Source organism: Mercurialis annua, linkage group LG4 (assembly GCF_937616625.2).
Source record: "Mercurialis annua linkage group LG4, ddMerAnnu1.2, whole genome shotgun sequence".
Lineage (NCBI taxonomy): Eukaryota > Viridiplantae > Streptophyta > Magnoliopsida > Malpighiales > Euphorbiaceae > Mercurialis > Mercurialis annua.
In genome coordinates this window covers 41,074,151-41,095,520 of record NC_065573.1, presented here as the reverse complement: position 1 = coordinate 41,095,520, position 21,370 = coordinate 41,074,151, and the positions used below count along the sequence as shown (strand labels likewise).

Below are 21,370 nucleotides of genomic sequence, written 5' to 3'. Positions count from 1 at the left end.
TAGTAAAATTCGATTCTTTCTAATTTAAAAGGTCATTTTTTTCAATTTAATTTTAAAAAGACCATGACAATTTTTCCTTTTGTCTTTACATCAATACTATATTTATTATAAACTGCCTTTCTTTCTATTTTGTTCACAAAATATCGTTGATGGATTCGTATCCCTGTAGTTTTTTTTAAGAAAAATTATAAATATAATTGTTACGTCGTGTCATGCGTGAAACAAAATAATAGTGTGTTAACTATATAAAAAACTGAATGATAAAAAAATAAACAATAATTAAAAAAGTTACCGTAAATTAAATTATTATAAAAATAATATGGCACAACGGTCGTCGAATGGGATAACCATTTGTCCTCCGACTCACAGTATACTTTAACGAGTTTGGTGGTAGCTACCTAGCTTTCATCATCTTTATTATTGTCCCTATTTTGTAAGAAAAAGATGGGTGCTTTTGTAAATTCCCAAGAAATGTCATGTCAAAATTTTGTTGAAACTCTAATGTGCAACTTGTCATCTTCCTGATCAGCCACTCACTCACTCACCCACCTTAACTCTTAACCCTCTGCTAACTCAGCCCTGCAAAACTCAAAATCTCTCTCTTTTTCTCTCTACAATTTAACAAACTCTTCTATAACTCAATACTCAATACCCAGGTTTGTTCGTTAATCAAATCATTTTATTAAACCAAATAAATTTACTTTTTGGATGTGATGATCATTCATCACTGCAATTTTGTCAAAGCCCATTTTTCTGATTCGATCAATTTGTTTCATTTAAGCTGTTTGATTATGTTACATTTCCATTTCTTTTTCCTCTTCTTGAATTAAAAATAATATATCTTTTGTTTGTGAGTGCAGATCATTTCTAATTTTCTATAGCTAAATAAAAGCTAAAATGGTACGCAGTATAGCCAGCTGATTTAGAAAGTAAGTTACTATTTGTTTTAGGTATTTTTAAGTGCTTTTAATTGAATCATTTTTCAATGGATTGATACTGTTTGTGGTATATGAATTTGTTGCCTCAAAAAGATCATAAGTTGAGTTGGGAAGTGTTGTTAAATTTGGAATCCATGGCAGAATTGGTTGGGCCAAGATTGTACAGTTGCTGTAATTGTAGGAACCATGTTGCTCTTCATGATGATGTCATTTCCAAAGCTTTTCAGGTGAATGCTTAATGCTCATTCCGATTTACTTATCAGTTATCATGTTCATATCAAATAAGCTATCAAATGAATTCGTTTGCGAATGAAATGAATTCTACAGTAGAACAAAACCAAACAAAATGTTAGTTTTTTTCTAAGTAGCACAACATGTATACGAGGGACACTTAGAGATGACACTTAGAGATGACACGGTGAAACAATGTAACTTCCTATATTTAAAATGAAGTATTGTGTCCGAAATGCTGAATTTGGGACACGTTTCCGAAAAGGAATGTGTTCATGAATAAGCGTCCGTGCTACCTAGTTTTTGAAACAAACAAAGATGAATTTGTTACAGCACTTGATAGATGCTTGCCCCAACAAAACATTCAATATTTTTTTCATTTATTACATTCAATGATTTGTTATGTTGTGATTTTAGGGAAGGCATGGTCGGGCATTTCTGTTTTCTCATGCTATGAACATTACAGTGGGCACAAAGGAGGACAGGCAACTCATGACTGGCCTCCACACAGTTGCTGATGTCTATTGCAGTGATTGCCGAGAGGTTCTTGGTTGGAAATATGAACGAGCTTATGAAGAAACACAGAAGTACAAAGAAGGAAAATTCATTCTCGAGAAATCAAAAATCGTCAAAGAGAACTGGTAGCAGAATTCTGCCTTCTTATTGTTGCTTTGGTGTAAGTTTATAGATGCCGCTGCTGTTATATGTTTATCTTGCATTCTTGTTGTGTAACTTGTGGATTGTATTTCAGATCGTTCAGTTCGTCAGTAGATTGTGAATAATTCTCTTTGTCGTATAGTATAATTCAATTTGCCGATGATTTTTTTTAGATCATTCCCTGATTATTTTTTTATTTAAATCGATGAATGTGGTCGTGTGAAGTCTCTAATTTGGGACCTTCCACAATTCTCCCTTTGTTTTATGGGTGAAGTTGATGGCTATGAATGAATGCATTAGCCAGTGGAGGTGGGTCCTGATTTGCTCGAATGCTTATGATACTAGATAGCATCAAAATCCCAAAAAGATCTTGAGGGTACCACTGTTCAGAAAGAAAACACCAACACTATTTCTATAATTGTTACTTATGACACTGACAAAAAAAGATCATTGAACAATGAATAATCACATAATGATTGGTTTTAATTTTCCATTCGAACCTGTTTTAAGTTGGGGCGTAAACAAGCCTTGTCGAATTTGAGCTTGAAAAGTTAAGCCCGTTCATAAACTGGTGACAAACTCGACAGTTGATGATACATATTTCTACTTTACTCTATCTATGAATGCTATAAAGAAATTCGTTCAGCTTTTTGATTGCACTATTACACATGCTGTCATATTTTGTTTAACACAATAAATAATGTAATGTAACAATAAACCTTGAATTAATGAATCAAGATGCACTCTTCACTACCTCCAATTCTCTATTTACAAGAAAATAATTGACCATAGTTAAAATCAAACGGTCAATAGCAAACCAAATAAAAAAATAAAAAAAAAGGTGCCGGAAAAGGGCTCCAGGCATTGTCCGTCGCCACTAAAACCAAGCAGAAGAATTTCTAAGGGAACATCAAAAGACGGGTATCTTTTTCTTTGTTAACCATTTCCTTTTGGCATTTTCGATAGCTTCCTCCCTCATCTTCAAGAGTTCTCGGAAGCACTGATTGTATTGCATATCAATAGCATCAATCTCTAGCTTTAAAGCATCATCCTGCACTTCTCCATTTGTTGAGGCAAAATGATTCTCCGAGTGTTTTCTGGATTCGCCATCGCCATGCATCATCATGTCTGAACTAGAATCATGGGCATTAAACTCGAGTGTGTAGTCGGAAGATCCCAAGGGCTTGTTAGCACTGGCATCAGAGGCTAATGTCATGGGTAATTCAGTAGATAGTTCTGAATTGCACGACTCCCTAGTCTCTTGAGCTTTCGGATAAACAAACGGAAAACTATCATGTTGGCTAACGACCTTGAAAGTCGCATCATTATGTAGTCCAGAGGAGCCATTTGGTATACTTGAAGCACCTCCAAATGGACTCCAGCAAGGAACAAGGTTCAATATCAAGGCATTAATCAACTCAGAAATTATAGCAACATCTTCATTTGACAAATCAAGCTGCTCAACCATCTCCTCAGCTATTGAAAGTGTGGTATCAGAATCAAGATAAAAAGTAAAATGTATATTCTTCACTGCACCTGTTACAAGCAAGCATTGTTAATTAGATTTGAATGGGGAAAAAGAACAAATGAGTTTCTAAAGGCAAAAATCTCACCACAACGGTCAACAATTCGCAGGGTTAGAGAAACTGTATTTCCATCATTTTTCTCCCCTTTCAACCGAAACTCATTATCCGCAGTAAGCCTCAGAAGTTCTGAAGTTGAAACATGACAAGCCTCATCTAAGCTTTTGGTGCAAGAGCCTATAGAAAGCTTCTTGTGGTTAGTGTCTACATCCATGGGATGTGATTCTGATTGTCTCAAGCTGACTTGTTTGGACATGAGATCTGGTAACTGCAAAGAAGCAGAAACAAGCCCCTTCTTATTTTCGGTTGCTAGGAAAGGATCTTTCAAGAGCTCTACTGCTGGCAATCTGATAGATGCTGGAACCAGGCACTTCTCTATGAATCGCTTGACTTCAGGGTCACTTACTTTACCAAGAGCAGCAGGCTTTATGCCCTGAAACAATAAAATAAAATAAATGATAAGACAGCCGATGAAAAGTTACCTAAATCATTCATTGCAAAACCATTGAAATCTCCTACTCACCGAGGTAACCTTCTTATATATCTGTGCTGGATTCCTGCATTCGCTGTATGGATATTCACAAGTAACCATCTCTAACATGCACATGCCAAAAGAATAGATGTCGACAAGTTCATTATATTCCTCTTCATAGAGCTCTGGAGCCATGAACTCAGGAGTACCTGCAATACCCGGATCAAATGCAAGTTGTGTTAATCTAATTTCATTTTCAGCCAGAATAATAATGATTATAACTTCAAAGAAACTGATGCCATTACCGATAACACTTCGGGCTGTAGGCTGCTGCATAACAATTGCAAGTCCAAGATCTCCAATCTTAACTTCTCCGTTGTTTCCATTAACAAACACATTGTCGCATTTCAAATCACGATGAATGATTGGAGGATTGTGACTGTGCAAATAGTATAAACCTCGAAGTATTTGCCGCGCCCAATTTTTGATGGCCTTGATGTCAACATTCTTATGCTTCTTACGATACCTAAATCCCAAAAGCGGTAACGGGTTGTATAAGCAAACATGGAGAAAATAACAAGGGAGTAAAGTAAAGAATAAGAAACAGTGGAAGAAGCTAACTTCCTCAAACTCCCAGAAGTGAACAATTCAGTGATCATATTGATAGTCTTGTTATCATCATCCACCCAAGAATTGTAGAATTTCATGATATTTTCATGTTTCAACGTCTTGAGCAGATGAACCTCAGAATACAATCTCTCCAACTGGTCTGGAGACTTCAGAACATCTTCAATACATACTTGGTTCCAGGCGACTTCAATACCGTCAATTTCATCAAACGCCTTATATCTAATCATATCATAAGATGAACCACAAAATAAAGACCAAGTCAACAAATTGAGCTTCTCAAACAAAAACCAGTAAAAACTAAAGAAGTTAATTCGAAGAACCATACACAGTCTTGAATGCACCTTTCCCCAAGAATTCATCGGACTGAATAAGAAAACCAAACAAAAATAAATTACTGAATTGAACAAACTCATCAAGTAAAAAATCAACAATCCCAATCAAGAGAAAACAAAACAAAGCATTAGAATATTAGTATCTACTCTCAATTCTAATGTAATCAAAACTTAATCATCAAAGCCAGGTAAAGCATCATAATAAACAAACAGAAACTCCATTTAAGATTAATTTTTAACTACATATACAAATAATCAAGCTCACCAACTAATTTCTAATTTCTTAATTCATAACATATTATGGGATAAAAAAAAAGTTTGAAAAATATCAGAGTCCATCAAACATACCCTAATATAACGACCAGTAGGGTCTTTTTCTTCAAACGCTGAATCATCGTCATTCTCACGCGAGCCGAAATCCATGTTTAACCCGACAGAAAAAAAATAAAAGAGAAAAAAAAATAGCAGAGCAAAAAAAACCACGCGCCGCTAAGAAAATTAAAAACTAAAAAACCTAAAAAAAAACCTAGCAAATATTATAGCAGATTGATTTGAGAAGAAGAAGAAGAAATCATGAGGTGTTGGTGTTTGTTGTTGTAATGCTCGGAGAATGCTTCAGAGGCAATGGAATAAGAATCAAACGCCGATTGGAATCGGAATAAGCGGCATCCTATTATAAAATAATTCATCTCCGATTCTCTGGATTTCGATTCCATCTTCTTCTTCTTCTTCTTGAGAATTTCAATTGATTTCCACATACAATTATCATTTACACCAATCCTGTTTTTATCCATATCGCCGCCCGCATCTTTTCCCTTTCAATTTCACACAAACGAAAAAAGCAAACCCTAGAAAACCAGAAGAATAACAGATGGAATTCAATTAGAAGAGAGAATTTGGGAACATTAACAACTCAGCTAATACCAGGTCTGTTCTGGAACACGCGCGCGTAAACGTATTACTTAATTAATACTCCTTAATGCTATATTAATTTATTTGTTAAAGAGGAAAGTCCTTATTTAACGGGATAATTAAGGGTATATATTTATTTTTTAATTAAAGGGAAGTTTTGTCCTTAGTAGTCCTTTCCAGTTTTTAGGAAATCTGTTAATTTGGATTTATTTGTGTTTAGATGTTGATAGGTTTTATCATGGAGTAAATCATGTGATTTATATGTTACTGATGGTTTTATTTTTGAGATAAAAATAAAAAAAAATTAAGTGAAATGAAAAATATAATTTGAGCTAGACTGAAAGTAAATCTCTGCAGACATTTCCTAACAATAGAGATTGGTTATTTAAATTTAGAAATTTTAGGTCATTATTCATTGTTAAGTAGTTGAAATAGTAAAAAATAAATGAAATTAACTGAAAAAATAGGTGTTAATGTATAATGAATAATTCCAAAATAACATGAAAAGGTGCTATAATTTTTGACTCTTGAGGATTTGAGATAAAATTCATGAGAATCTAGAATACAACATGTGAATTTCTAGATTTGATTTAATCCAAATATAAAGTAGTAATTTTCTTAATCGGCATTCACTAGGTGAAATGAATTTAATTTTTATTTATACTAAATTTTATTAGAAGTTTTTCTAATCTAATTTTTTTTCTAATTATTAGTTTATATAAAAAGTAAAATTAAGTAATTATGATTTAAAATGTGTACATTTGATTTCATTTTTCAGTTTTATAAATTTAATAAGGTAATATTTTGAAGATTAAATCATTTTTCGTTTCACTAAGTATTTGTAACCTAAAAAGAAAAACTATTAGTATAAAGATGAAAAAGATAGGTGAATCCAACTTTACTTAAAGTGGGACAAGCCATTGATAACAAGTCATCAAAGAAAGTGATTTTGTTAACTCCATTTCTTAAAGTATTTAAATAAGTGGATTTCGAGTGACAACTATGAAAATGATACTCCATTTTTTTCCCAATTTGTAGACAATTTAAATATTAGAATAATTAATTTAATTTAATTAAAATAAAATAAATTATAAATTTATAAAAATGTCACTCATTTTTTTTATATATTTTAGTATATAACTAATATAAATATATAAAACAATTGATCAGTATAAAATAAATGGTCACCTGCCATCATACAAATAAATAAATTTGATTGATCAATTCGAATAGTTTTATTTTGAAGGTAATAAAATATTTAGACATTATTTAGTATAAACTGAGTATTTTGCATTTTGCTGCTCAGCGCTTATATCATTTGAGCTACAGATCTATACCGTATTATTACAAACAAAAGATATAAATGAAGAAAAAAAATATATATCTTTTTTTTTTGATAATTATGTATATCTTAGTTAGATTGGCTCGTCTGATTCCAAACCGAACGGAGGAGGGGTGAACACGACTAATGTGAGCATCCTAAGATAAGAAGAAAGGAAATAATTTGAGCCATTTATTCGTAAAGTTGTGAAGAAATGGAACTTATTGTTAAAAGCAAAGTTGGAATGTGTAGGACAGGCTCAGGCTCGTGAACAGCAACTTCAATCCTACCCAAACAAACTAACATCATCTTTATTCCTCTTCTAGTACTAATTCTTTTGCACTTTACATAAAGACACTTGTGTACATATATACTAGCTCATGAGCTTAGCATGCTATGTCTTTCTTTCTTTTTACAAATTGAGATATTATTTAATTACAAAGACCCGTGGAATATGGTTTCGTGGTGTAGTTGGTTATCACGTCAGTCTAACACACTGAAGGTCTCCGGTTCGAACCCGGGCGAAGCCATTTTTTTTGTTTATCCTTTTAATGCCATCTTAAATGTCTTTCTGTAACCCACTGGCTCTAGTTTAGGAGTGAAACACTCCCTCTAGAAAAACTATTCAATGTTAACCAAATCAATTTCCGAATCAATTTCAAATAGCTCCCATTACGATCAACTCGGTTATAGGTTTAGCCTTGCAAATTGGCACACCTTTCCATAATTACCTGTATTAGATTATGAATTTTACAATAATTTCCAGCAAAAAAACCAGCATGAAATCCTTCATCTAGAGTTATTTGACTTTAAACTTTGCAAGCCACTTGAATCAATGAATTCATGTCCATATTCATACAATCAGTAGTATGGCTCAGCTAATAATACCATTTCACCAATTGACATATGTGCAAAGTTACAAACATTATTCCAACCACTTTTGTCCATCTTTTGCTGCTCCATTTTCTTTTCATTGATTTACCAACATTGATGGAAAAATGAAACATTCAAGATAAGAGAGAGCTATCTTGTCTGACTATCATCACTAATCAAAAGCTCAAACATCAACTAATCACTACTTGGCATTACACTTCCCTAGTTCAGCTCCACAAAAAGGCTGGCCTGAGGATGCAATCCTGCTTCTTTCAAGGACAAAGAGAGTTTCTCTGAGCCATATACTGACCGCGGAAAGTTTGAGACGAGGCTGTATGAGTCAACCTCTAAGAAACCCAACGAATCAACATAGTCATATAGAGTCTTGATAGTGGCAGTGCAGTGGAACCTTCTTTCTTTGCGTTCTCCACTTGGGAACCGTACCAAAACCTGGTCAACAACGAAAGTCGAAACAACTTATTTCAGTTTTGAATAAATATTGTTTTGAGCAGAGACAAAATAAGCATAGGATCTGAAATATGAAGGTTTTGATGTCTATACTAAATTAGAAAAATATGTTACTGTAACAGATTCCCGAAAGAATAATATGATCTACTGATAATTAAAGAGTATATATCTATAGTAAGTGCAAAGTGCAAACACACAACACTATAATGAGCGTCTTTTGAGGCATTTACCTGTGTGATACCGGGTCCTTTTTCAGGTTCAGCGCCAAGTGATAAGGCTTTCTCCTCGCGCATTCTAGCCAGAACAGCCTCTTTTTCTGCAGCTTCACGTGCTTCTCTTTCGCGGGCCTCTTCTTCCTCTTTTCGCTTCCTCTCTGCTTCAGCAGCTTCCCTCTCCAGACGTTCTTGCTCCTCTTTCCTTTGACGTTCTCTAGCCTAATATGACAAAGAGAACAAAGAGAGTTGAAATAAATACCATCAGCAACATATTTCACAAGCTTAAGCCAGAGAGAAGAAAATCAAAAGGAATGTCATATGTGGCCCACACTAATGATACAAGCACAAGAAAAACTGGTAAATAATCAAGTTAATAAGAACCTACTTGATCTGCCTCAAGTGCTGCTCTGTAAGCAGCATCTTGTTCCTCCCTCAAACGCATGTTGGTTCTCCTTTCTTCTGCTTCAAGTCTTGCAGAAACAAGCACCGGAGAACTTTCTTCAAGCACTCTCTGAAGTATAGTGAGCATTTCTTCAGGGGATTTTGGACCCTCGACCTGCAAGAGAGACAAAAAAATTTATCATATACAAAACTTAAACACCCGAATCAACTTTTGAACAAACAATTCATTATCAAATGCCAGGACACGGAGAAATAAAACCGAGCAACTTATTTTTGTTGCATCTCTTTCTGTTGGTGTTAGTGCATTGATAATCAAATTTACAGCTAAGTGATATACTTCACAACCACAATACTTTAAGCTTGCAAAATACTGTAAAAGTGCCTAATTTCATACAATAAATAATATAGATGCAAACAACAAAAAAGAATTTGTCAACCAATTTTCTCCAATGAGAAATTCAAAGGACAACCCACCACAACCAGCTGCACTCCGCTTATCATTGACGTAACATCATCAGCACAGCATCAACACCAACCAACTAATTATAATGACAGCCAGAAAATGTACATCTTGTGAAGCTATTAAAACTTCAATCTGATCACATTTAATTTAGTAACTTAGTCAATCAATTAAATTTTGCTAGCGTAAAATCAAAAACATTTAAAACCATGTCCCTCGAGCACAATATAATGATTGATGAGCTTTTTTCTGTGCTTATGAGGCGGTAGCAAGGGAGAGCATTCAAATATAAAGATACAAAGGAAATATAATACCATACGGAACTTGAAAAATATATTTTTACCATGAAATAATAGCACCTTTTTTGTATGCATATAAAGCAACCACAAGTGAACTATAAACGATAAAGACAACAGTTCAAGATCTGCTAAGTGTTTCTCAAGTTTCGTACAGTCGTGCATAACCCTACAAACCTCAAACAAAGGCTTCCTTCATGCATCTTCAAGTGCATTAAAAACACATTAACAGCACAAGAATAATAAAAAACAGAAGCAGCTGCGTTTTGGGGTTTTATTGTCTCTATTCAGGAAGGTGGATGATATTATAGTATATTAGTATTCCACCAAATCTAAAACCACCATGCAATATATAATTTGATATTTGCCCATATCAATTATTCAGTGCATACCGAGTAAGAAATTTTATGTCAAATCTTTTAAATCTACATAATACTTGTTCAACCTCAATCCATTTTTCCATTAACTATTTTAATCGCAACTGAAAAGACAAACATTCATTCTTCCTCTCATACACATGAAAATTGATCACATAGAAAGAATCATATACATATATATATATATATATATATAGCTACTCAGCCTAGAAGTTGGCTAGCTATGAGAAAACACTCAATGCCCATTGCTTTCTTAACATACTCTGGTACTACAAATGCATTTGACAAACTCTAACTATCTAGTGAGGATTCATTTAGCTCCAAAACAAAACCTTAAGTAATTTCACAATAACATGCATAATGCTAATGTAACACAGTCCCTTAACAAATTGGTTTAAACAAAAAACAAATAGTAACCCTCTAATTAACAGCAAATAACCAGTTATAATCTGACTACTGACAAGTCTCTTCACATCAAGCAATCAGTAATCATATTTTTTTTAACAATAAAAGTTCGTGAACAAATCAAGTCAACCACATAAGTAAGACATGAAAATTGCACACATGTAATCTAACATTTAGAGTAATTAATAAAATTTAGCAATAATGATTACCTGCTGAAGCAGGGCGATCCTTTGATTAGTAGCAGGCATGACAAGAGCAACAAAAGGATATCTAGAAGCTTTTAAACTATTACTCATTTTAAAACCTTCAGTAGCCCTAATACTCCCACCCCAAGCCACAAAATTCTCATTCACAAACTCACTCAACATCTCCGAACACAACGTCCTCTCACAGAACGACGGCGTATCAGGATGATCCGGAGAATGCAAGTACACAAACAACAACTTGTAGGCATTTCTCGATCTCTGTAAAGCATCCATAAACCCTTCCGTTACAAAATTAGGTCTTCCAGAAGCACCATACTCCCTATCAAAAGCCGATACGAAATCAATCGCCTCTCTGGCGGCAGCCGACAGCGTTACTAAAGAGGAGGATTCAGCATTTCTACTTGCATTTGGTCCTAATCCGACCATACCTAACGAATACGATAAAACGCCGCCTGTTGCCCATAGTCCTAAGCCGATAGCACCTGATAATAACCCTAGACTTCCGGAGATCACCGAAATAGGCAGAGTGATTAGTTTCCAGGCTAGACCAGGAGCGGCAGCGGCGGCAACTGGTGCGTCGCGAGTGGAAGGCTGTGAGGCGGATGTTCCGGTGTCGGTGGTGGAGGAAACTACGTCGTTTTGGATAATTGTAGTGGTGGAAGTGGTGTCGGCGTTGTTATTGGAGGTGAAAGATGAGATCGCGAGTTCAAGGTCCCAGCCATGAGCTTGGAGGATGTCGTTGCATAAATCGGCATCTTCAAGACCTGTGATCGCTTGGAAATAGGCTAATTTATCAGCTACATCAACCATATTAATACGATTAGGGTTTTGTTTCGACTGCGAACTTGGAATTTTTGACTATGCGCTTTCAATTTTGGTTCTGATTGGGACGGAAATAAACCAAAAAAATTTCAAATGGCGACTTTTTCGTTTCGGGGTTTATCAATCGTTCTATGGACGCAGATGAGAGATTGAAGATGAATACGTCTACTTCTCTTTTGTTTATTGGCATTGAATACCGGAAAAGGCCTTGATTTCTTTCAGTTATTACGGAAATGCCACTGAATTGAAATGATTAAGGAAAGGCAGAACGCGTATTTGAATCCCTCGACTTATCCATTGTTTAGAATTGAGTCCTTACACTTTTATTTGTTAACATTGAGTCTTTAGTTTTAATTTTATAAACATTAAGTTCTTCCATCATTAAAAAAAATGCAATGCACGTACTTCACACTCTATCAATGCAATAATAAAACAATTATTCATTATATTTATAATCTTTAATCTTATTAAAATTCAGTCCTTGTAATTTTATTTTTATTGATCTTAAGTCTTTAAACTAATTCTTTGTCAATTTGAATTGATATAATCAACACGGAGACCCATTGACTATAAAATTAAAAGTTCAAGGGTTCAATGTTGACAAAATTGGAAGTGCAAGGATTTGATGTCAAAAACAGGACAAGTTTAGGAACTCAAATCTGCGATATACCAAAAATAAAAGAACTCCCTTGCAAGTTGCATGCAACCCATTATTTCGTTGTCTATGTTAGTATTCCGTTGTAAATAAGGTATGGGCAGAATAACCTGGTAATAATGAAACCTTCACATTTGACAAACAGACAATTGTCACAGTGGGTTTTTACAATAACATAATCTTACAGTAATGGTTGAAGTTTTACTTTATCTCTTCTATAAAAAGTTTACCACGACTCTCAGGGTTATTCTTCTTCCCTGCAGAGTTTATGGTGTTGCTACTACTGTAATAATCCATGACTTTGCTTTTTTCTGTCTCTAAAATGGCAGATAAGGAATGCCAAGCTTCCATTGGCTGCTCGTGCACCCAGCACATCATGAAATAAACCTTCCTCTCACCAAGTTTCAGTTTGCTTCTCGTTTCTGACTTTGTCGACTTTTTTAATCTTTCTGCTTTGAGTTCCCTCTCCCCAGCCTGAAACAGTCTCTGCAAATCGCAAAGAGCACATATTAAGGCCGGACCTCCCAGTGAAATTATTTGTATCACATCACTGATGATACCCAATCCGAACTGCAATCCCCCCATTCGTCTGTACTCTGGAGAGCAAGTTTGTTCTAAGCAATACGACACAACTTCTGTCACTGTTTCTGGCTGCCTGCCCTGGCCTAAGACAGAGGAGATACTCAACACCACCATAGCTGATCCTATAGCATCCGATGGCCAATCTCCATTGTACAGCCGTAACGTGAAACAGTAGCTATATATAATGTCAACCAAGTGAACTGCTAAGAGCGGTGATGGTTCTGCGGAGATAAGCTTTGCCACTGGAACTAATGGGGCTTCGGGGCCAGGTGGAATCTCACTAGATTGCCCTTCAGCTGCACGATCTTCATGCAATAATGGCACTTCTTGCTTACTTAGCGGTTGGATAAGCTGAGTCCCTTCCTTGCTAAGAGAGATTGTTCTGGCAGAAGGCTTTAACCACCATGGATCCCAAGGTTGGATCAACTTGCTAAGTTCTCCAGATGCCACAGTTCTTTGGAACTGTTTCTGCTCTTCTGCAGATAAATCTTCATAACAGATTGAATCTCCTGCAGCAATTTACTTTGTCAAAATAATGCTACACCCAGAATGATAGAGATCTGTTTATAATATATAAAATCAGTATGCTGGAATGATAGGCATGCAGCCAAAGGAAAAAATATGAAAAGAAATCCTTTGTGGAAACAGAGAAGAAAGAACCTACCGGATAATATCTTTTGAATAGTCTCCTCGGATAGAAGACAATCTGCCAATCAACATGAGACAAATCTTGTAAGCCCCTTGCATACAATCATAAATCACAAAATTTACAGATATTATACGATAACATATTGTTCATAAAACTGATGGGGAAATGCTGCTGAACAATATTCCATTTGGAAACGACAATCATTCTTAACATAGGCTAGGTATAAAGTTCATTCCAATGCTTACTTCTTCACCCTTCCGGATTGTTCAAAAGAATCAAAACTATAAATCCCTTGTAAATAAATAAACTACTGGAAAAGTTTCAAATGATATGATCCTAAAACTTGGCATAGGCCCAGACCAAATTCCTTCTCTCCCCCACACATGAACTCAATTTTCACCCAACCATAATACTTAAAGTAAACAATTAGAGTTAAAGACCTTTGTTCTATCAACTATAAATATGTAAAGACGACATAATACATAAATCTATAAAGCAATTTCAATTCAAATTTAATATAGACATAGATTAACCTATAGTGTGGATTTACTTTGTATGAACTCCATCATTTACCACAGGACATTATTTCTGGAATGTGCTCAATATACAAGATATAACTAAAGGAAAAAAAATAAGGCAGAAGTTAACACTTCCACAAACAATAGGAGTTGCTTATGTTCCATTTTTCAGTGTTTCTTTTGGTTGTACGTTTGAATTAAATACCAGGATGAGAACACTGAACCAATTGTACATCCCCGACTTATATGCTAAAGAAGTGTCTGCATATTAATACAATTGACCAAACAAACAGTGACCAGAACTGTGACGATAATCATTGTAAATTCCAATGATAAAACTTTAAGGGCTTCCCTATCTTATATAGTATATCTAAACACAAAACTATAGTATCACTTTCATGGATCATATTTATCATATTGTACTTATCCATTATAACATCATTAATTTGCAAAAGTCATGTACAAATAAATTTGCGGATTCAAGATTTAAACTAAAACTTGTAAGCACTCCGCAATCACCATAAATATGGTAAAAGAACAAACGACAAATAATAGTCAGAAATTACCATCCTCCTCCATGCTATCCATTTCTTCCTCAGAATGATATCTTTTCAATATATCCATCATTTTTCGCTTTGATTCATCATCAGGCTTCGTTTGCCTAAGCTCTTCCACTACATTTTCTCGCATAAATGATTCAGTACACCGAGTACTATGTGACTGCATTTGAGCAACGGAAAAACAAATCATAACTGAAAACTTGAATTGAAAAAAAAAAACATACAAAGAAAGACATGATTGTTATCAATTAATCAAAGATTCAAAACAAATGCCATTACCTTATAGCAGTGAAGCGAACAATAGCGAGAATTGCATCGTGGACAAGTATACTGCGAAAATTGCTTATGACAGCTGCACAACAGAAATGGATATGAAATAAGATCAATTAAAAACTTCAACCACAAAGAACAAATGAATTGAAAAACAAGAATAACATACACGTGGCAGACAATACGGCATTGAGGATTTAGAAGGGAAGAATTGGATGGTGTATCAGAGATGATCACTGAATTGGTCTTCTCCGCCATGTTCTTTCACAACAAACCAAACCTACAGAGAGAAGAAAAAATAACAGTTACAGAGCTGTATGCACCGATTTCTTAGTGAATTTTTAAGACGGTGACCATAACAGAGAAAGCAGAGGCAGTTGATAAAGGGAACAAGTGCAAATCAAATTACAAAGGTTTGCAAAACCCTAGAAATTTCTAGGTTACTTGAGCTGATTAGAATGTTAACGAGCCTTTTCCATTTTAAATGTGAAGCGGTTTAATGATTGTGTTATAACTTATAAGCAACTTGCCGTATGAAAATCCACTCGTTTAGCACCTAAACAATATGAATATAAGCTACATCTAAATTCTTGAAAACCTGTTCTCAAATTAAGAAGAATAATTACACCAAACTATTAATGCTTCAAACACATTTTAATTCAACTATTATTCAAAGCATCAATAACAATCAAATATCTAAAGATACAATCCTAATTATTCAGCAGTACTTTAGAAAGAAGAATAAATAAAATAAATAAACAGGAGATAACATAAATGAGACATTACCTAGAGAATACAGAAAATTATGAAGTTGGAAGCAGGAAGGACACACAGCACTAGCGGCGGCCGCGGATACACGTAGAACTGGCAGAAGCGGATGAGAAATAGCAGTGGCAGCGGCGGCAGAATGAGCGATGGAAGAGGATGATTATTTTCTTTTGTGTTTTTGACTGTTCGAGTGTAGAGATGCTATGGAAGGATGAAGAAAACACGATTTTTTTTTATTTTTTTTTTTTGATAATTGGGGAGGGATAGCGCTCGTGGGAGGAATTGAACCCACGATCTTGACAGTTTGTTGTCCATCGTTTATACCATTTGACTTACAACTCGTTGGTAAGAAAACACGATTTTTTCATTATTAGTATTTCTTTTCTTTTAATAACTACGATAAATATGTATATCTTTATCCAAAATTACAAAAATAATATACAAATATTTTGTATTTTTAGAGAAATAAATAGCATTTACTTTAAAGTAAAATAAATATAACTAAAAAGTGTTTACTAAATAATTTATTAATAAATAATAAATCACCTTGTGAATTAAAATCAAATCCATGTACGAAACAGCTCGCGGGCGATTAATCGATCGTTAATTTGAATGAGCCGAGCACCACTATACTTAATCTTAACTCATTTAGATAAATGAAAATAAAATAAAGTTCGAACTCGATTTGGTTAGACTATAGATAAGATCAAGTCGAGCTCTTATCAAGGTGAATATTGAGTCCTTAGCGCTGTTTGTTTACAACCCGACAATGTCTTGTTAATTTGAAACAATAACCGTGACATTTATTTGCAACAGTTGTAATAGACTTCTTGATAGATATACGAGTCCTTGTAATTATTGATTTTATGATAGTTACATAAAAACATGTACAGTGTTTTTCCTGATTTTGACAATTATTAATAGTTCATCAGGAATTCTACTAAAGCTACCATACAATGGATATAATCCAATTTGATGAGATTCTGATATAACTTCTCAGCTTGTAAAAATTCAAGCACATATCTAGCGGTTGACATAACTCATTAAGGCAAGAAACTATTAAAGAAGCTCAAACTTTTTGAAGAGTTTTCATAGTTTTCTCATCTAAATCTTGTTCAACTCTGTTATTTGATCGACTTTTATCGCAATTTTCATCAGCTTCTACCTTGAATTCCGCTAAATTTGCTAGTTCGTCGACTGCATTAACAATACCTTTGATTCTGGTAGTAATTTCTATCAGCAAAGAAGCAAAAGTTACTAATGGAATAACTTCTATAAGAGGGACTAGTGTCGCATCTGTTTCATCAGCTGCAGCAGAGTTCGTCTCTGCACCGATATTGATTGGTGGATTATGTAGATTTGATAGAGTTCTTAAGGTTTCTTGAAGTTCTTCGACTGCAATGCTCGTTTCTTCGGACAAGAAATCTATGTCGGATGATCTTTTCATTGTCTTGATAGTCGTCGATAGCTCTCTTATGACAGTAGAAGAAGTTGAGCTCACTTTCAGACACACGTCTCTTAGTTGATTCTTTATCAAGTCAGGAGCCTGGTAAAAACGATGAATACTCTAATTAATCAACATAAGATATCATTAATTATTTTAAGTTATTTTTATAATGAATTAGTCTATATTGACCCAATTTTTAAGTTTTTTAGTGTTTTTGATTTTTTAGAATTTGTTTTGAGCGCTCCTGGTGGTATATATATATATATATCAATTTCGTTATAGTTTTGTATATATATTTACCTGATTTTCTGAAAGAATGCAGCTAGTAAGAGCTTCGATGCAGTAGGCACAGTTGCGCATGGAGGCACCGATTTTCGGGTATTGTTTCCATGGATGTTTAAACCCGAAGTTTCCATGAGCAGGTTCCCATTTGGCAAAATTTGCCTGTCCACAGAAAAATATTGGTCAAAAAATTATGTCAAACTAATGATGACTCATACTCTTAATTTCATACGCAAATGACTGAAAATTTTGATACATACCATGGATTCTTCGCTAGCCTTTGAGCTCAGAACACATTTGTAGCCAAGTATTTTTTTATCAGATTCTTCGTCACTTTCATTAGAATTGAAATACTCAGCCACACAACCTGAAATACATGTCAAATTTTATTTAATGATACTAAATTTTTACTTATACTTTGTGATAGGGAAATTCTACATGAATGATACAGGATCCAACCAATCAAAGTTTAATTTTTTTTACGTATTATTCATGGAATATATGTATGAAATATTGACGGTAGTTAGGTACTTACCATCTAAGGAATTGGCAAGTTTGTCCATATTGGTGGTGGTTAGAGTGTGAAGGTCTCGACCAGCCCAAATGGGGCAAATAAGCATGCTTACAAAAATACACAAGCTTGTGCCAACAATAATGGTTGATATTCTATCATGAGCCATTTCAAACAATTTATCCACCCTGTATCCAGACACAGTAATCAAGCTAAACGTCAGGATGAAGATCATGGCACCATAATCGAATCGTTGTTTAACCGACGGAATAAATCGAGAGAAGGTCGCTGCAGAAGCTGATAAACCAAAACACCAAATAATCGAGTTTAGTAAGAAAAATAAAGTATACGTACGTAATGAAAATTAAAAGATGAACTGATTTTTTTAGGAGTATAATAATATAGACAAACCTAGCATGAAAATTGAGGCTCCAACAATTAAAGGCTCAAATTTCTCTCCTGATTTAGTAGCAACCCAATGGACACCAAAAGCAAGCATTCCAGCAAGAGAAGTTCCACACACTCGATTCAAACACTTGCATATTGTTGCACCTGCAATATATATAAATATATATATAACCCATCGTTAATCATGTGCTACAGATAATATTATTGTTCAAGTCTCTCCTAATGGTCTAAGTTTTTAGATAAATTGATTATAGGGGTGTAAGTGAGTCGAACTAACTGTGAACTACTCGGGATTGATTCAAAAATTACTCAAAATTTACTTCATATTAATTGAGTTGAACTTGAGTTTCAGCAACTTGAGTAGTCTACTGAGTCGAATTTGAACTCTAAAATAGTTGACTCGATAGGCTTGCGAATCTTATCGAGTCTTGTCGAATCTTATTATATTTTACAGTATTACCCTTATATATTACAATAATTCTTTGTACGTGATTCGAATCAAACTCGTTCAAAACTTGGCAAATTTAACGAGCTCGACTTGTGTTCGAATTCGACTAATTAGATATTAGCTTGCTTATCTGACATGATATCAAAGCCTCTATTAAAGAAAGCACGTATAAATGAATAAATTTTAGAGAGAGAAGACCTAGACTTACCAACGGTGTTTTCAAAGACTACCACAACAGTCATAATAGCCCACATAGCATTGCCTCCCACACCATCATACAAAGGTCTCACGTAGTAGAAAAGTGAGACAACACTAAGTGCCATCCCTACTTTAACACAATGAGCTATTTTTCTTGGATCATTTGCACCAATATCCCTAGCTTTCTTGAAAAATATCAAAAATTTCAATATCAAACTTTTTATACCAAGCCAAATCCTAGTTGCAAATCTTTCTTCCTCTACTAAACTCTTTGAAGACCCATCTCCTACATTTATCCTCCATTCAACTCCCTCTATTGCCTTCTTTTCCGGAGCCATAATGAAATTATATCAAGCTGTTCGGTGAGACTTCAATAGCGATGTGTATAATTAAAGAGACGATTATCGATCTATGGATCAAGCTCTCTAGTTAATTATTGCCAAGTGATGAGTATTACTCATGCCATGCAAATGGGGAATTGAGGCGATATTGTTGGTGCTTGGTGATTAATGATGACCAATGTTTGTGACTAGTGAAGATGACCGTATATGCATATATAAAGGACACATTTGGTACTTGTTGTGCACTATGTTAACGGAAGCAAAAATCAAGGATTATAAAATATATAATATTGATGGCATGCTTGCAGATTTTATAAGGTATTTTTCCTCATATTTTGGTAGGTATATGTGTCTCTAACGTAAGAAAGCACCTTCCACTATGTATATGAGGCAAAGAATTGGTATGGTTTTACTAACCAACAGTATTATATTATGTTCAATTTTTTCATGTATTAGTACCAAATTGATTTATTGCCAATTGAATTTAGTTCCATATACTATGAGGAGCATAGAAAATGTTAAAACAATTCTTATAACTTTCTTAAAATTTGAGAGTTTATTTTTATTATATATTTTTTCAATTCTTGATTACAAGTGAAAGGAAAGAGGTTTGAATCTAAAACTCTTTTAAATAATCTTATTATTAACTATGTTGCATAAATTTTCATTTTATTATTATTTAATAGACTTTGAGATCTATTTATTTATAATGATTTTGAAATGAAACATTGGTATTGCATTACCATCGGTGGAGGGGGAAAATGAACAGTCGTCTTTCTAGCCATCGATCACTGATTATTTCCGATTATTTTTGTCTTTATACTTTTTACTTTTCATTTTTTTTATTTTTTTATTTTTTTTCTTTCTTCAATCACCAGCTTTTTTTTCTCCGCTCTCTTTCTTTTAATTTTATTTCTTCGACCGAATATAGTTAATATCATAATAAATTGTGCAAATATGTGAAAATTTGACCGACCTTTACATTTCATTGGAAATTTTCTTCAAAAATAAAAAAACTAGATCACTGTAAGTGGCCCACAGGAGAAGCATATAAAAAAATCCAGGATGACCTAATTATAGAAAGCAAAAAAATATAATAATTGTAGAAGATTATGGGATTGACATAATGACCTAAATTTAAAAGGTGAGTGTCATCATATATTATCATTCTGGATGAGTTGGTAAATAAGAACCCTAAGTTTTGTGTGTATTGTTGATATTCCATTTGAGTGGATTTTTTATCAGCATAAATATAACTAATTTCTAATTTATCTTCTTCAATGGATAACAAAATTAGGGAAGAGCACCATACTAGCTACCTATGATAAAACCCATTTTATAATTGAAAACCTAATCGATAAAAAATATTTTTTTAATGAATATAAAAAAATATTAATATGGACGCCAAAATATAACGATGTCCTCCCCAATATTCTTAATTGAAAACTATTTAATATTTTGAATTATAAAAAAGTTGATAGTTTGTGTTTTATATTGGCAAAACTGATTAATTGTGTTAAAATTGCAAACGTGATATCTATCATGATTTGTTTTTGAAATTATTCCTTTTATTTAATCTTTTTATCAAATAAGCTCTTTAGTGACATTATCAATATTTAACATAAGGATAAACAATTAAATCATTTCAAAATTAGAGAGGAATAATACTCTTACAATAATTGCATGAAATATATAGTAATTACTTCTATATTTAGGGGTAATATTATTAATTAAAGTACCATTACCATAGAGTGTGGAAGGGTGTCATGCATTACTTACTAGCTCTTAACTTGTATGTATAAGTTAACTTGAGTTGAGACAAAGATAAAGAATAAAGATTTGATTAATTCTAATGCAATTTGCATAAAATAATAATAATAATAATTAAAATCACTTGATTTAATATGATGTAGCTCAATCTATAGCACACGCAGCCACTCAAAATAACTAATATAAAATGAAAAATCTTGCACCCTATTATTAATTAAGAGATCATGGCCTAATTAATTCTTGTTAAGAATCACAATTCTGTAAAAGGCTCCTCAAGTTTGTATATTGAATATAAGTGGAGAAGGCAATATGATCTACAAATTCAAGGATATTGTTTGTAATGTTATAGTAGGACATGTCCAA

At 33.8% G+C, this 21,370-nt stretch overlaps 5 protein-coding genes and 1 non-coding gene across 7 annotated transcripts; 2 read left to right on the top strand and 4 right to left on the bottom strand.

Annotated features, from left to right (window-relative positions):
• The first annotated feature begins 438 nt into the window (after positions 1 to 438).
• On the top strand, positions 439 to 1,998 carry LOC126677638 (protein yippee-like At4g27745). Its single transcript, XM_050372359.2, has 4 exons — positions 439 to 656; positions 861 to 929; positions 1,032 to 1,165; positions 1,587 to 1,998. Exons 3-4 carry the CDS (start codon positions 1,073 to 1,075, stop codon positions 1,812 to 1,814), a joined length of 321 nt encoding a protein of 106 aa, XP_050228316.1. The 5' UTR covers positions 439 to 656; positions 861 to 929; positions 1,032 to 1,072; the 3' UTR covers positions 1,815 to 1,998.
• A 531-nt stretch (positions 1,999 to 2,529) lies between these two features.
• On the bottom strand, positions 2,530 to 5,797 carry LOC126677637 (serine/threonine-protein kinase WNK8). 2 transcript variants are annotated; one of them, XM_050372358.1, is made up of 7 exons: positions 5,192 to 5,796; positions 4,837 to 4,874; positions 4,503 to 4,730; positions 4,187 to 4,407; positions 3,933 to 4,090; positions 3,440 to 3,842; positions 2,530 to 3,362 (listed from the first exon to the last, which is right to left on the bottom strand). In XM_050372358.1, exons 1-7 carry the CDS (start codon positions 5,264 to 5,266, stop codon positions 2,737 to 2,739), a joined length of 1,749 nt encoding a protein of 582 aa, XP_050228315.1. In that variant the 5' UTR covers positions 5,267 to 5,796; the 3' UTR covers positions 2,530 to 2,736. The 2 variants fall into 2 exon arrangements, with proteins under 2 accessions (XP_050228315.1, XP_050228314.1); XM_050372357.1 differs by having other exon boundaries at positions 3,933 to 4,407; positions 5,192 to 5,797.
• A 1,735-nt stretch (positions 5,798 to 7,532) lies between these two features.
• Positions 7,533 to 7,606, top strand: TRNAV-AAC (transfer RNA valine (anticodon AAC)). The gene has a single exon. It is a non-coding gene; the product is annotated as a tRNA-Val (tRNA).
• Positions 7,607 to 7,946: 340 nt separating this feature from the next.
• Positions 7,947 to 11,753, bottom strand: LOC126677795 (plant UBX domain-containing protein 10). The gene is made up of 4 exons (XM_050372577.2): positions 10,782 to 11,753; positions 9,018 to 9,188; positions 8,648 to 8,851; positions 7,947 to 8,399 (listed from the first exon to the last, which is right to left on the bottom strand). Exons 1-4 carry the CDS (start codon positions 11,586 to 11,588, stop codon positions 8,172 to 8,174), a joined length of 1,410 nt encoding a protein of 469 aa, XP_050228534.1. The 5' UTR covers positions 11,589 to 11,753; the 3' UTR covers positions 7,947 to 8,171.
• Positions 11,754 to 12,361: 608 nt separating this feature from the next.
• Positions 12,362 to 15,859, bottom strand: LOC126679421 (uncharacterized). Its single transcript, XM_050374441.2, has 6 exons — positions 15,621 to 15,859; positions 15,004 to 15,114; positions 14,844 to 14,916; positions 14,571 to 14,724; positions 13,502 to 13,543; positions 12,362 to 13,346 (listed from the first exon to the last, which is right to left on the bottom strand). Exons 2-6 carry the CDS (start codon positions 15,090 to 15,092, stop codon positions 12,457 to 12,459), a joined length of 1,248 nt encoding a protein of 415 aa, XP_050230398.1. The 5' UTR covers positions 15,093 to 15,114; positions 15,621 to 15,859; the 3' UTR covers positions 12,362 to 12,456.
• Positions 15,860 to 16,440: 581 nt separating this feature from the next.
• On the bottom strand, positions 16,441 to 19,492 carry LOC126676760 (aluminum-activated malate transporter 10). Its single transcript, XM_050371038.2, has 6 exons — positions 18,907 to 19,492; positions 18,254 to 18,394; positions 17,867 to 18,139; positions 17,592 to 17,698; positions 17,350 to 17,493; positions 16,441 to 17,148 (listed from the first exon to the last, which is right to left on the bottom strand). The coding sequence occupies exons 1-6, from the start codon at positions 19,232 to 19,234 to the stop codon at positions 16,672 to 16,674; spliced, it is 1,470 nt and encodes a 489-aa protein (XP_050226995.1). The 5' UTR covers positions 19,235 to 19,492; the 3' UTR covers positions 16,441 to 16,671.
• Positions 19,493 to 21,370: the final 1,878 nt, after the last annotated feature.

What these genes read in the sequence shown, in the direction of transcription:
- LOC126679421 (XM_050374441.2), bottom strand. Translation starts at nt 15,092, where the DNA reads ATGGCGGAGAAGACCAATTCAGTGATCATCTCTGATACACCATCCAAT. An exon ending in TGCCGTATTGTCTGCCACGT is followed by an intron (nt 14,917 to 15,003) that starts GTATGTTATTCT and finishes TCTGTTGTGCAG; the next exon opens with CTGTCATAAGCAATTTTCGC. An exon ending in GTTCGCTTCACTGCTATAAG is followed by an intron (nt 14,725 to 14,843) that starts GTAATGGCATTT and finishes GCTCAAATGCAG; the next exon opens with TCACATAGTACTCGGTGTAC.
- LOC126677795 (XM_050372577.2), bottom strand. Translation starts at nt 11,588, where the DNA reads ATGGTTGATGTAGCTGATAAATTAGCCTATTTCCAAGCGATCACAGGT. An exon ending in GGATCGCCCTGCTTCAGCAG is followed by an intron (nt 9,189 to 10,781) that starts GTAATCATTATT and finishes TCTCTCTTGCAG; the next exon opens with GTCGAGGGTCCAAAATCCCC. An exon ending in CAGCACTTGAGGCAGATCAA is followed by an intron (nt 8,852 to 9,017) that starts GTAGGTTCTTAT and finishes TTGTCATATTAG; the next exon opens with GCTAGAGAACGTCAAAGGAA.
- LOC126676760 (XM_050371038.2), bottom strand. Translation starts at nt 19,234, where the DNA reads ATGGCTCCGGAAAAGAAGGCAATAGAGGGAGTTGAATGGAGGATAAAT. An exon ending in AGTCTTTGAAAACACCGTTG is followed by an intron (nt 18,395 to 18,906) that starts GTAAGTCTAGGT and finishes TATATATTGCAG; the next exon opens with GTGCAACAATATGCAAGTGT. An exon ending in AGCCTCAATTTTCATGCTAG is followed by an intron (nt 18,140 to 18,253) that starts GTTTGTCTATAT and finishes TTGGTTTATCAG; the next exon opens with CTTCTGCAGCGACCTTCTCT.
- LOC126677637 (XM_050372357.1), bottom strand. Translation starts at nt 5,266, where the DNA reads ATGGATTTCGGCTCGCGTGAGAATGACGATGATTCAGCGTTTGAAGAA. An exon ending in ACTTCTGGGAGTTTGAGGAA is followed by an intron (nt 4,408 to 4,502) that starts GTTAGCTTCTTC and finishes TTTGGGATTTAG; the next exon opens with GTATCGTAAGAAGCATAAGA. An exon ending in TATATAAGAAGGTTACCTCG is followed by an intron (nt 3,843 to 3,932) that starts GTGAGTAGGAGA and finishes TTATTGTTTCAG; the next exon opens with GGCATAAAGCCTGCTGCTCT.
- LOC126677638 (XM_050372359.2), top strand. Translation starts at nt 1,073, where the DNA reads ATGGCAGAATTGGTTGGGCCAAGATTGTACAGTTGCTGTAATTGTAGG. An exon ending in TCATTTCCAAAGCTTTTCAG is followed by an intron (nt 1,166 to 1,586) that starts GTGAATGCTTAA and finishes TTGTGATTTTAG; the next exon opens with GGAAGGCATGGTCGGGCATT.